The sequence below is a fragment of the Theobroma cacao genome, chromosome 9, assembly GCF_053813885.1.
Source record: "Theobroma cacao isolate CCN51 chromosome 9, ASM5381388v1, whole genome shotgun sequence".
NCBI lineage: Eukaryota > Viridiplantae > Streptophyta > Magnoliopsida > Malvales > Malvaceae > Theobroma > Theobroma cacao.
The window spans coordinates 39,324,666-39,337,219 of NC_142647.1; the positions used below are offsets into that span (position 1 = coordinate 39,324,666).

The 12,554-nt window shown below is 30.9% G+C and overlaps 1 protein-coding gene across 3 annotated transcripts; it reads left to right on the plus strand.

The window, feature by feature from the left end:
* Positions 1-8,454: 8,454 nt before the first annotated feature.
* Positions 8,455-12,176, plus strand: LOC18589737 (Calcium-dependent lipid-binding (CaLB domain) plant phosphoribosyltransferase family protein). Of its 3 annotated transcripts, none has more exons than XM_007014839.3 (2): positions 8,455-8,733; positions 9,240-12,176. In XM_007014839.3, the coding sequence occupies exon 2, from the start codon at positions 9,614-9,616 to the stop codon at positions 11,927-11,929; it is 2,316 nt and encodes a 771-aa protein (XP_007014901.3). In that variant the 5' UTR covers positions 8,455-8,733; positions 9,240-9,613; the 3' UTR covers positions 11,930-12,176. The 3 variants fall into 3 exon arrangements, with proteins under 3 accessions (XP_007014901.3, XP_088666032.1, XP_088666033.1); XM_088809906.1 differs by having other exon boundaries at positions 9,571-12,176; XM_088809907.1 differs by having other exon boundaries at positions 9,607-12,176.
* The last annotated feature ends 378 nt before the right edge of the window (positions 12,177-12,554 follow it).

The window sequence follows — 12,554 nt, forward strand, 5'->3', positions numbered from 1 at the left end:
GGAATATGAAAGTGTAAAAACATTAGATATTAAAAGAAGTATAATTTTAAGATATCCAAAAAAAGTGAGTATTTTTCTCAAATTTAGAGCACTAAATGGACAATACAATTTTTAAAATAAAAATTTAATTAATATACTTATTTATGACTAAAATATAAGTTCTTAATATTTCCTATTTTATCTAAATAATTCAAATTTTTTTATTATACCCAGATAAATTTTTATTCTATGACTTATATTCAAATAAATCCTTACGTTGACAAAAATATGTCATGTTTATCACATAATCGCGGACTATTAAAATTATGATCAATTGATATCTTTTGCACACACGAGTGTTGATGTAATTTTTATTACATAAGAAATTGTTTCATGGGAAATTCTCTTTAAAGACATGATCATTTTAGTTAGCCAGTTTTTAATGTTAAAAAAGGAATACCATCTGTCATGAGTGAGAAGAAATTCAACTAGTCATGAATTAAAATAAATGTTTATCTGAATAAAAAAGTTTTAAAATAAAGATTTATTTAGAAATAAATAAAAAATAAAAACCTTTTTTTAAAAAAAATATATTTTAACCTTAATTTATCATTACAAACTTTTTCGTAATGGTCAAAGAAGTTTTTATGTTTGTTTTGTCTTATAAGCAATTTAACGTTACAAGTTACAACTTTTGTGAATTAGTCTGCCTTGTTATCATTAAACTTTTATATACAGCTGTTATATCTACTTTAACATCAATATTTGCACTTTTACAACGTCACGGTAAAAGGCAAAGATATAAAGGCAAAACATCAATATTACTGTTGACATATTTTCGAATATTAAATCCTTTTATAAGAGTCAAATAATGACAATGACACAGTTTTTATAGCTTAAGGACTAAATTGTATCAAGAAGTTGTTTTTTTTTTTTTTGCCAATATATATTTGTTAAATTAATGAATATTCTTTTATGAATCATATATAATGATGAATGTGTTAGACATATATCTTTAAAAATTAATTTTATAATTTATTTATTAGATAAATAAATTATTACATCAATTATTAATTTCATATTTATAATATTTTAATGGATATTTTATTTATCTATTTATAACATATATGATATGATCATAAATTATTTGATAACATTGTAGAAAAACTATGCTAATAGTTGATGGACTATTAAGTAAGGAGTTATAGTTTTTCAATTCCTTATTTGTCAAAATTTTTCGAGGCTAAATGCGACGAACTGTTTAAAACTTACACTTGTTATGTCTCTATCAAAAAGATAGAATGTTTAACCCTAAAGCAAACAAGTAGACATAGTGTGTGAGATACATACGTTGAATAAAATCTAATTAAAGAACTTCATATAAGTCTGTCATCGTCAATAATTAAAAAGAGCTATATTACAATTTAATAATTGTCCTTAGACTTGAGAGGTCAATGTAATTTATTTACTATCTATATGACATTCGTGTCGTCAATACGTGATGCTGAATTTAAAGGCTATACCCTGTTACATTGGGTTATGTATATGCTAAATAAATTATATTAGATGCTCAATAAAAGATTCACCATTCTTTATTGAGAAAGATATTCAAATGATTTTCATAAGATTGTTGGACTCAATAAATCTGACCAGTATGTTTTCTAAAATGGGTTTTAGAATTATATTATTTATATTAATATCATATATTAGTGTTTTGAAGAAAAATACTTTTCAAAGTCCAACAAAAATAAAAATCATGAATTGGTGTCACATGGGTTGGATGTGATAGTAAAAATTATTTATCCTTAAGGTTCATGAGGAATGTAGTATTATGAAAGGACTTATTAGTAAAGATTGTAATAAAAAGAGCCTCTTTGCTAATTCTATTCTTTGCAAATGTTAGTTGCAATGTGTTGATGAACATTATTGCAATTAATGGATAAATAAGGTTTCTTAATTAATTTAAGAAACTAAATAACAATATTGGATTAAATGAAATTCTAAGTAAAATATGAGTCATGAGATGACATGGATTTAGACCCATAGTTGTAGAGAGATCTTTAAGATCCCACACATAATTTCTTTTGGGTTTTACATATAAGTCTTGTTGGACAATAATTAGGTCTCATGGATCCAAGTTCATTAGTATATCTATAAAAATAAGAGTTGTTACTTAGTTGGCCATCAGAATTAATTAGCAACAATTTTTAAAAAACAAAAAACACTAGAAAAAAAAGAAGTGTGAATTCTTTTAGAGGTGAGACACTTGAATCGCTTTTAGATATCTATATCTTTTATCTATAATATAACTCTTTTGGAAGCAAGGTACTTGAATTGTTTTTTGAGATATGCATCTCTTGATATATAATTTTTAATCCCTTTTGGAAGCAAAGTACTTGAATTGTTTTTTGAGATACGCATATCTTGATCTATAATTTTCTTATGGTAGGTCACTGACTTTTATAGTAGATGACAATTGTTGTTATTGAATTATAAAAAAAATTCCGCATTTATCGTAAACAAAGAAACTAACAGAATATATAATATAATTTTAAAAATTTTCAAACAAGTTCAAAATACATTATATTGTGAGTTGAGCTTATTTAACAATGGTTGAGATATGGAGCTATAAATAATCCTAAATTTAATCCATCAAAGTTGTTAGCTTTATTATCTTTAAAATGATTAGAGTTTTGAAATGATAAAAATGATTAAAATTTATTATTTAAGTGATCTTTGAATGCTTTTGAAGTGCTTTAGTATTGTTATACGTGAATGATCTTTGAAGTTGTTGTTTGAAGTTGTGTGTGAAAAGAAAAATCTTTTGAATACTTTAAATCTCAAGTTCAAGCTATAAAAATCGACTTTTGGAAAAAGAAACATCAATTATGAAGATACAAAAATCACTGGATGAGCAAGAATTGACTTCTCAAGCATCAATTGATCCTTTCTCAAAGTTACAAGAGAAAAATTCAAAAACTTGAAAAAGAAGAAGATATGGGATAATAGGATAAGGATGGAGCGGACGAAAACAAATTTGAATCTTGAGTTTGGCACCTAAAGTAAAAGAAGAATCAACTTCTGGAAAGACAAAGATCAATTCTCAAAAAATCTGAGATGAGAAGAATCAATGTTTTAAGAATGCAAGGATTGGTCTTTAGGAAACAGAAAGCTCAAAAGGCAAGAAAAATCGACTTCTCAAGAATGCGCTGATTGATTCTTAGAAAATAGAATGCTTCAAAAACAAGAAGAATTGATGTCTCGAGAAGAAAAAGTCAACTCTTAGACTTCAAAAAGTAGCCATTAGACACGAAAAAGACAAGAAAAACGACTAGTTCCTCCACTAAATCATCCCCAACAACCCCAAACTTTTTTCAAGTATAAAAAGGATTTCTCCAACATGTTTTAAGAGAGAGAAGAGTAGAGAAAAATATCATTTGATCAAGAATCAAGTAACATGAAGAAAAAAAAAAGAAAACAAAAAAAGAGAAACCAAACTAGAGCAAACAACTCACATTCTACCATTCAGCTTTTAAGCTATCTTTGAGCTCCAAATTCATTGTGCTACCACTCCTATCATTTGTATTCTTTATACTCTATTTGCATTGAATTCACTTAGCAAAAATGCACCTTCTAGAAGTATCCTTTCTATTCGAAATTGTAAGAGAGAAAAATGTTATGCCTTAGCCTTTAAAAAGTAGTATTTATAGATTATACTTGATCCTTAAAAGGCAGAGAGGTTATACTTTAGCCTTTAAAAGGTAGTGTTTAAAGATTATGCTTCATCTTTGAAAAAGCAATAGTTATGATTGATCCTTGAAAAGGCAGTAGTTATACTTAATCCATAAAAGGCAGTGCTTTGTAAAAGTTACACTTGATCCTTTGAAAAAGTAGTTTTTTTAAGAGTGGATTTGAACTCCTTAGCTTGTTAGGGGAGAAGATGTAGGCACCTATGGAGAGGGTTGAACCTCTATAAATTCTTTGTCTTTTCTCTCTTCTTTTTACTCCTTGAACTTATGCATTTCATCATCACACTTCACTTATCATACTTCCACATTTTACTTTAGTTTGAAAAGATTTGAATATTTGTTCTTTGCTTGTTTATTCTTTAATCTACTCTTCAAATTACTTTTAATTCACCTTAATATATTTGTGAACTTTCCTTTGAAGAGTTTTGAAAATATATTTTCAACTTGCTTGTTCATTAATTTGTTTACTAAATTTCTAAATTAATTTGCTTGTTCATTAAAGTGGAAGCAAACTTGTGAACTTGTCTTCAAGCTTGTTTTAATTAAAAGTTTGATTTGTTGAAAAGAATTTTTTTTAGAAATCCAATTCACATCCTCTTGGATATTTTCTTATTATTATGAAGCTAGCATCCTTAACAATAATACCAATGAACAAAAAAAATGAAAAAAAAAAAACAAAGTTGAACCTTAAAGCTTTGAGGTCTTTTTAAGTTCAAGTCTCACAGTCATATGTAAGATTGGTTTAACTTTACATTTGACTTTTAAATTTTTGAATGTATAATACTTTGTGATATATATAAAGACATTTATTCACAGAGCTAGCCCCTGGGTAAGACCACCCAAGCAAGGCTTTAGGACTTAAATTTAAGAGGTCTCATAATTTTATAATAATAATAATATAATTAATTATATTAAAAATATATAAAAATTAAAATAATTAATAAAATATTTACCTATTCTCTCATGCTTAATAAATATCTATTTTTTTTGTCACTTTCACATCTTTATTTCTCAATTATTTATCTCATTTCTCATTAAAAATATATTAAAGTCAAAGATATTTAATAAAATAACATATTCTCTCATTTCTCTAATTATATGTCTAATAAATCTCAATTTTTATTACTTCCCAATTAGTACAAGACTATTAATTCTCAACTATTTCTCCTATTTCCAATCAACTTAGGGTAATATGGATTTGCATTTACTATGATTTCTTCTAAAAAAATTGCATCTAAAATGAATATAGAATCTAAATTCCGTGATACACGTATCATTCGTAGAAAAAAATAATTTGATGAGAATATTAATAATGAAATAACAAAATCTCTTGAAGAATCATCTAGAATTAATTACTTCTTAAATATATTAGATTAAGCAATTTTTTCACTCCAAAGTAAATTTGAACAATTTAAGATGTATGAAAGTATTTTTTATTTTTTATTTAGATTGAAAAAATATTGCCTTAATTTTGAATATTCTTTAAAATATAACAACTATTCTGATATTGATGGTTTAGATTTATTTTCAAAGTTAAGAATTTTAAAAGAAATTATACAAATAGAAGATAATAGTCCAATCCACCTATTTGTTTTTAATTAGTTCGAAAGGGATTTGAACCCTGCTTTTTAGACAAGGATCATGTACCAACTAATGAGTCAAATATTCGGGTGCAATCCAATCGGCATACTTAATCATATAAAAAGTCTCGATTCTTTTTGAAATGCATATATTGCTTTTAGAATAATATTAACAATTCTCGTAAGTGTTGCTTTAAGAAAAAGAAGCTTTTCAAAATAAAATTAATAAAATCTTATTTAAGATCAACAATATTTAAAGAAAGATTAAATGGATTGATTATATTATCAATTAAAAAAATATTAAAATGACTTGATTATAAAAATTTAGTTATAAATTTTGCATCTCAAAAAATTAAAAGAATAAATTTTTTTAATTTCAATTAAAAAAAATCTCATTTGAATATGTCGTTTTAAAACTTTTAAAATTATTGAGTTGGTTTTGCTTATTCATATAATCTCATAAAAAAAAATGCACATAACTGCTATTTGTAATTTATTTAATTTGCATGCATGGCAAATTCGTAAGAACAAAATGCACAGAGCACAAAGCTGTAAGGCATTTGTCCAAATCTTCAGAGGGAACATTTGGCATCTTCTCCATGCTCACTTGTTTTTCTCATTTTTATATTAAAAGAAATATAAAAAAGAAGAAAAGTTTATCTTATTATATCCAAAGACAAAGGGAATGTTTTAAAACTATCATTATCATTTAATCTTTGATTATTTATGCACAAATATAACCACTGTCCTTAGATTTTCACTGTTTACTATTTAATCTTGGGTACAGTCGTGGCTATCATTTAATTCTTTTCGATTTTAAAATCAAGCCCTTCATTAAGCAGCTAGAACTCATGCAAGCAACTTGAGAAAATAAAATCATATTGAGAGATTAGTGTTGTTATTTTGGTAAAATATACTTACTCTCTTAATTTTTTATCATGATTATATGTAGGTCCATTAGTTTTTAAAATAAATAATTCACTTTAAAAATATAAATGACTTTAATATTTAAATACGAAATGTCTAAAATACTCTTCTTCTTTCTCTATTCTTTTCCTTTCTCCCAGACTAGTTGATGGCACTCTCTTACATTGATTAGTCACCTTACGACCAAATTTAGTTGTGAAATGCCAGATCCGCCTAGATCTCCCCAAAAGAGCACCAAATCAATGCTCCCTTGGTCAATGGCGCTCTCTAGTTAAATTTGGCCACAAGGTAGTCAACTAAGAGAGAATTTTTTTTAATAAAAAGGAAAAAAATTTTAAAAATAAAAAATTATAATTTATATAATGTTAATTTTTAAAATTATTGAAAAATAAAATTATTTTAAAAATATTACTACGTTATCAAATTAACGAAAACATTGACGATTAACTAACGACAAGATTTATGTATCTAATAAAAAATATTTTTTGAGACAAATGATCAATTTTGAATATTAATAGACTTGCTTGTAATTATGATAAAAAATTAATAGATCAGTGTATTTTACTTTTGTTATTTACTTAATGGTTGCTAACAACTATTTACAGTAATATTAGTAAATTTCAATGATTTTCATTCAGAGATATAATTTAATTAATAATTAGTGAAAAAAACAACCAGAGAAAAAAAAAACGTTAAGATGTAATGTACCAATAATGGTGAGCCACGTCCGAAAATTTTCAGCCAACCCTCTCTGACACCGGGTCAAAAGTGACCCCACTCGATAGAGGAGGATCTCCAAAGCAGCAGAAAGTCTATTCTTTTCATTGAACCAATAAGAGAATACCACGTCAAAGACGTGGAACGGGAGTATAGAGTCTGTGGCCTGCCCAGCCACTGATGTTCAGAGTTTCGAAGAGAGTGACTGTACATTATCATTTCTCTTTTCGTTTTCTTTGGGAGTAGCTGAGCTGGACCACACGATAATTGACCGTATGCTGTAGTTTTGCGGAGTATTTATGGAATTAGGTTGACGATATTTTCATACGAGATTTATTTAAAGTTAGAATTTATGGGACTGGTTGTATTTTTGGTCCGACTTAAGAATTGGTTACTTGTCGCAAACAAAATATTATTATGCATAATATTTAGAAAACATTTAAATAAAATTTTATTTTTTATTATGTTTAATCAATTTTTTATATTTTTATTTTGAATTAAATAATCACTTATAATTAATAATTAATTATTTATTTTTAATTAAAACGTCATTTATTATTTTATATTATATAGTATTAACAAGTTATGTTACCATGTCATTGTCACCTTTCAAGTGATGCTAATGGATAATAACGTAATATGTTAATGTAATACAATAACATAATTACGTAATATCTTTATTTAAATTTGATTAAACATAATAAAATTTTTTTTAAATAATTTAAAAACTGTTTATAACATTTTCATTTCAATCATGTGAACTATAATTTTAATAAATTCTAATGCTATGTACAGTTAAAAATTATTATGCAAACATGTATGACTTTATTGTTTTATAATAATTGTTATATTACATAAACGAAATGTGTAAATTTATACATATTCACATAATAATCTTTAATTACATTATCATATTTTAATTTATGGTATTAATAATTGACGTTGTAAAAGGAGTTTATACAATAATTTTTCTATAAGTAATAGTGCTGTTGGAGTGTTGGGTGATTGAATTGGACGTTTCAGACTCCCAAAACTGAAATCATTACTTTTAACATCCAGTGCTTATTGGTTGGGTTAATTATCTTGGTGTTAATTAATACGCGTTATGGTGACAATAATGAAAGTAAAGTTTGACTTTAAATGTAAGAGTTGTTTAATTACGAGGGTTGCGCTGGAATTTTCTGAGATTAAAAAAGGGAGGGGTAAGGTGGTATATTTGTCACAAAAGCCCCGTACATTGTAACTGGTGGGTGATATCACGAGAAAACCAATAAGATTAAAAGACAAAGAGATTTGTGGTGCCCCAAGAGAAAGTGAAACCCCCAACACCAAGTCAGAGGTCCACCAACGTACACAACAAACAAGCAAACGCAACGAAACAAAACAAAACAAAACAAAGCAAACTCTTCTCCTCGCATGTGCCCAAACCGACCACAGTCTTCCCACGTGTGACCTTTTTCTTTTTCTTCTTTTTAACCCCTTTGCTACTCCTACTAATTGTTATTGCTTCGAAGAAGAATTGAAAACCAATTAAACAATAAAGAAAAGGTGAAAAGAAAAAAGTTGGTACTGAGTAGGTTCTTTGTGTTCTTTATGGATAGATTCAGTCTTTTTAACAGTTCTCTCACTACCCCCCCGCCCCCTTTGTCCCCATTTCTATCTTGCTTCACTCCTCACTTGCTTCTGCTTCTAAACATGGAGATAAAAGCAGATATATTCTAAAAGGTTTTCATTCTTGCACCTTCAAGAAAGCTGCTTCTTTTCTTACACTCTTGCAAAAGGTACATTATTGCTAGTTGGATTCTTTTTCTGGGGTTGGTTTGAGTAGTTGTTCAAACTTTGAAACCGTGTGTTTTCTTTGTTTACTCTTTTAAGTTATGTGACAATATCAATAATGCATGATAAAGATATTTTCTTTGTTTGCTTGAGTTTCCCGTTTCTTGTGTTTGGTTTAATGGGTTTTCTTGCTTTAGATCTGTTTCTGATTTTTCTTGTTACAAAATGCGCATTCATTGTCTTATTGTACATTCTGATAAACGTTTCAGTTTTAATGCTGTTTGGTTGCTGGGAAAATGTTTTTTTTTTTAAAGAATCTTCAAGTTTAGCTTACATTGGCTTTTAACTGCATTAAATGCTCCCCTAATAATGATTATGGACAATAATAATGACAGCACATAGAAACTGTATTCTTATCCTACTATGTTAGTTTCTTCCTCTTGCTCAGCTTCCAGATGGAGGTGATGGGTTATAATTCTTTTTCATGGTGTTTCTTCCTTTGATTTTGCAGGTTTTTGTGTCTCAACTTGAAAGCTTTCCACAAGTGCCTAGTGTTAAACTATTACTCAAAAGCTAAATATTTTTATCCTCTTGTCTTCTTTCACTTCCTTTTATTCTTCCTTAATTAGAGATTTGAGCCTTCAACACTCGAACTCCCCCAGCTTTTGCCTTTTTTTTTTCAGCTTTCAACTCTTAAGGTTGTAGCAGGGTTTTTCTTTTCTTTTGTATTCAAATTGCCTGATAATCACAGCTGAACACTTCAGCTTTTGGTTTCTGTAGCATTTTTATCTCTACCATCCCGACCGTGTTTCAATATTCTATTTCTTTTTGCCTGATAACAGTTGTCTCGTCTTGCATAATTGTTGAGTGTTCTTTAGAAGAAAGATGCAGAAGCCTCCACAATCTGTAGATTTTGCCCTAAAGGAGACCTCGCCCAACATTGGGGCAGGAGCTGTCACGGGTGATAAGCTGTCTTGCACCTATGACCTCGTTGAGCAAATGCAATACCTCTATGTTCGAGTTGTCAAGGCCAAGGATTTACCTGGAAAAGATGTAACTGGTAGTTGTGATCCCTATGTTGAGGTCAAACTTGGAAACTACAAGGGAGTTACCAAGCATTTCGAGAAGAAGACCAATCCTGAATGGAATCAAGTATTTGCTTTCTCGAAAGAAAGAATTCAAGCTTCTGTTTTGGAAGTGTTAGTGAAGGACAAGGACGTTGTTATAGATGATTTAATCGGCAGGGTTATGTTTGATCTCAATGAAATTCCAAGAAGGGTTCCTCCAGATAGCCCACTGGCACCACAGTGGTATAGATTGGAAGATCGAAAGGGCAATAAAGCTAAGGGAGAGCTCATGTTGGCTGTTTGGATGGGAACTCAAGCAGATGAGGCATTTCCTGATGCATGGCATTCAGATGCTGCATCGGTTGGCCCTGATGCTGTTGCAAATATTCGATCAAAAGTGTATCTTTCCCCTAAGCTTTGGTATGTGAGGGTGAATGTGATTGAAGCTCAGGACTTGGTACCGACTGATAAAAGCAGGTTCCCAGAAGTTTTTGTGAAAGTTGCTCTTGGAAATCAGGCTTTAAGAACTAGAACATCTCAAATTAAGACTATCAATCCAATGTGGAATGAGGACTTAATGTTTGTAGTTGCTGAACCTTTTGAGGAGCCTTTGGTTCTAACTGTGGAAGATAGGGTGGGATCAAACAAGGATGAAACCTTGGGGAAGTGTGTAATTCCTCTGCATGCTGTGCAGAGAAGGTTAGACCATAAACCTGTGAACAGTAGGTGGTACAATCTGGAGAAACATGTGATTGTGGATGGAGAGAAGAAAGAAACAAAATTTTCCAGTAGGATTCACTTAAGGATTTGTTTGGAAGGAGGGTATCATGTTTTGGATGAATCTACACACTACAGTAGTGATCTTAGACCAACAGCAAAACAGTTATGGAGACCCAGCATTGGAATTCTGGAACTGGGTATTCTAAGTGCTCATGGGCTGATGCCAATGAAAACAAAAGATGGACGAGGAACCACTGATGCTTACTGTGTGGCTAAGTATGGGCAGAAGTGGATTCGGACGAGGACAATTGTTGACAACTTTATGCCAAAGTGGAATGAGCAATACACTTGGGAGGTTTTCGACCCTTGTACTGTTATTACAGTAGGGGTTTTCGATAATGGTCATATACATGGGGAAGCTGGAGGGACAAAGGATGCGAGAATTGGGAAGGTAAGGATACGGCTGTCTACACTTGAAGCCGATAGGGTCTATACTCACTCGTATCCTCTTCTGGTGCTGCATTCTTCAGGGGTTAAGAAGACAGGTGAAGTTCAATTGGCTGTGAGGTTCACCTGCTCAACTTTGATTAACATGCTGCATATGTATTCACATCCGCTGTTGCCTAAGATGCACTACATCCATCCATTGTCTGTGATTCAGCTTGATAGCTTGAGGCACCAGGCTATGCAGATTGTCTCAATGAGGCTGAGCCGGGCTGAGCCACCATTGAGGAAGGAAGTTGTGGAGTACATGCTTGATGTTGATTCACACATGTGGAGCATGAGGAGAAGCAAAGCGAACTTTTTCAGAATTATGGGAGTTCTAAGTGGGTTGATTGCAGTTGGAAAATGGTTGGATCAAATATGCAATTGGAGAAACCCTCTTACAACCATTCTGATTCATATCCTTTTCATTATATTAGTTCTTTATCCTGAGCTAATACTTCCCACAGTTTTTCTCTACCTTTTCCTAATTGGAATCTGGAACTACCGGTGGAGGCCACGACACCCTCCTCACATGGACACGCGGCTCTCTCATGCTGATGCTGCCCATCCTGATGAACTAGATGAAGAGTTTGATACCTTCCCCACTTCTCGGCCTTCAGATATTGTCAGGATGAGATATGACCGTCTAAGAAGTATAGCAGGGAGAGTTCAGACTGTGATTGGTGATCTTGCAACTCAAGGGGAAAGATTTCAGTCTCTGCTAAGCTGGAGAGACCCAAGAGCAACCACTCTTTTTGTGACATTCTGTTTGATAGCTGCCATAGTTCTTTATGTTACACCATTCCAGGTTGTGGCTCTCCTCATAGGCCTTTATGCCCTAAGGCATCCAAGGTTCCGCCACAAACTTCCTTCTGTACCTCTCAACTTCTTTAGGAGGTTGCCTGCAAGATCTGACAGTATGCTATAAGCATAACCAGCCATTATATGTTCCTCCTTTTCATTGAATGTCTAGTATGCAAATCCAGAAGCTGGGCAAAAGAAGCAGCACTTCGAGCTCTTTACTTGGTTGCAAATGCATGGTTCTGGTATAATGTGTAATTTTCATCTGCCTTATCTAGTAAATTTCACGCAACTGTAGCCTCTTCTATGTTTTTTCCGGCAACCTGTTGTCATTATGCTGTCAATTTTTAGATTTCAACTTCACCATTATTCCATTTTTCTCTTCCCCTATTTATCTTACTAATATTATTTGCCTAAGTATGATTGTGTGATCAAAGTTTACAATCATCCTTTTCATTTGGTTTTCCAGGACATTTGAATGTATGTGTTCAGTTTTTGGAGGAAACGACAGTTACAACTTAGTCAACAAACCAGAAGTGATCATAAACGATTGGGATGGCATCACTGTTTAGAACCCTGTGGTTTCAATCTCATGTCAGTCTATGTGAATGTTAAACCAGATGCCTTTCCAACAGTTTTATCTGTTCTTCTATGCAGACCAGAGAGCTCAAAATGTTTGGCATTAACTAAATTGAGAATTCGCGGTTTTGCATGAACTAAACCAATTGGTGGGCTTTCATGACTGTTACTTT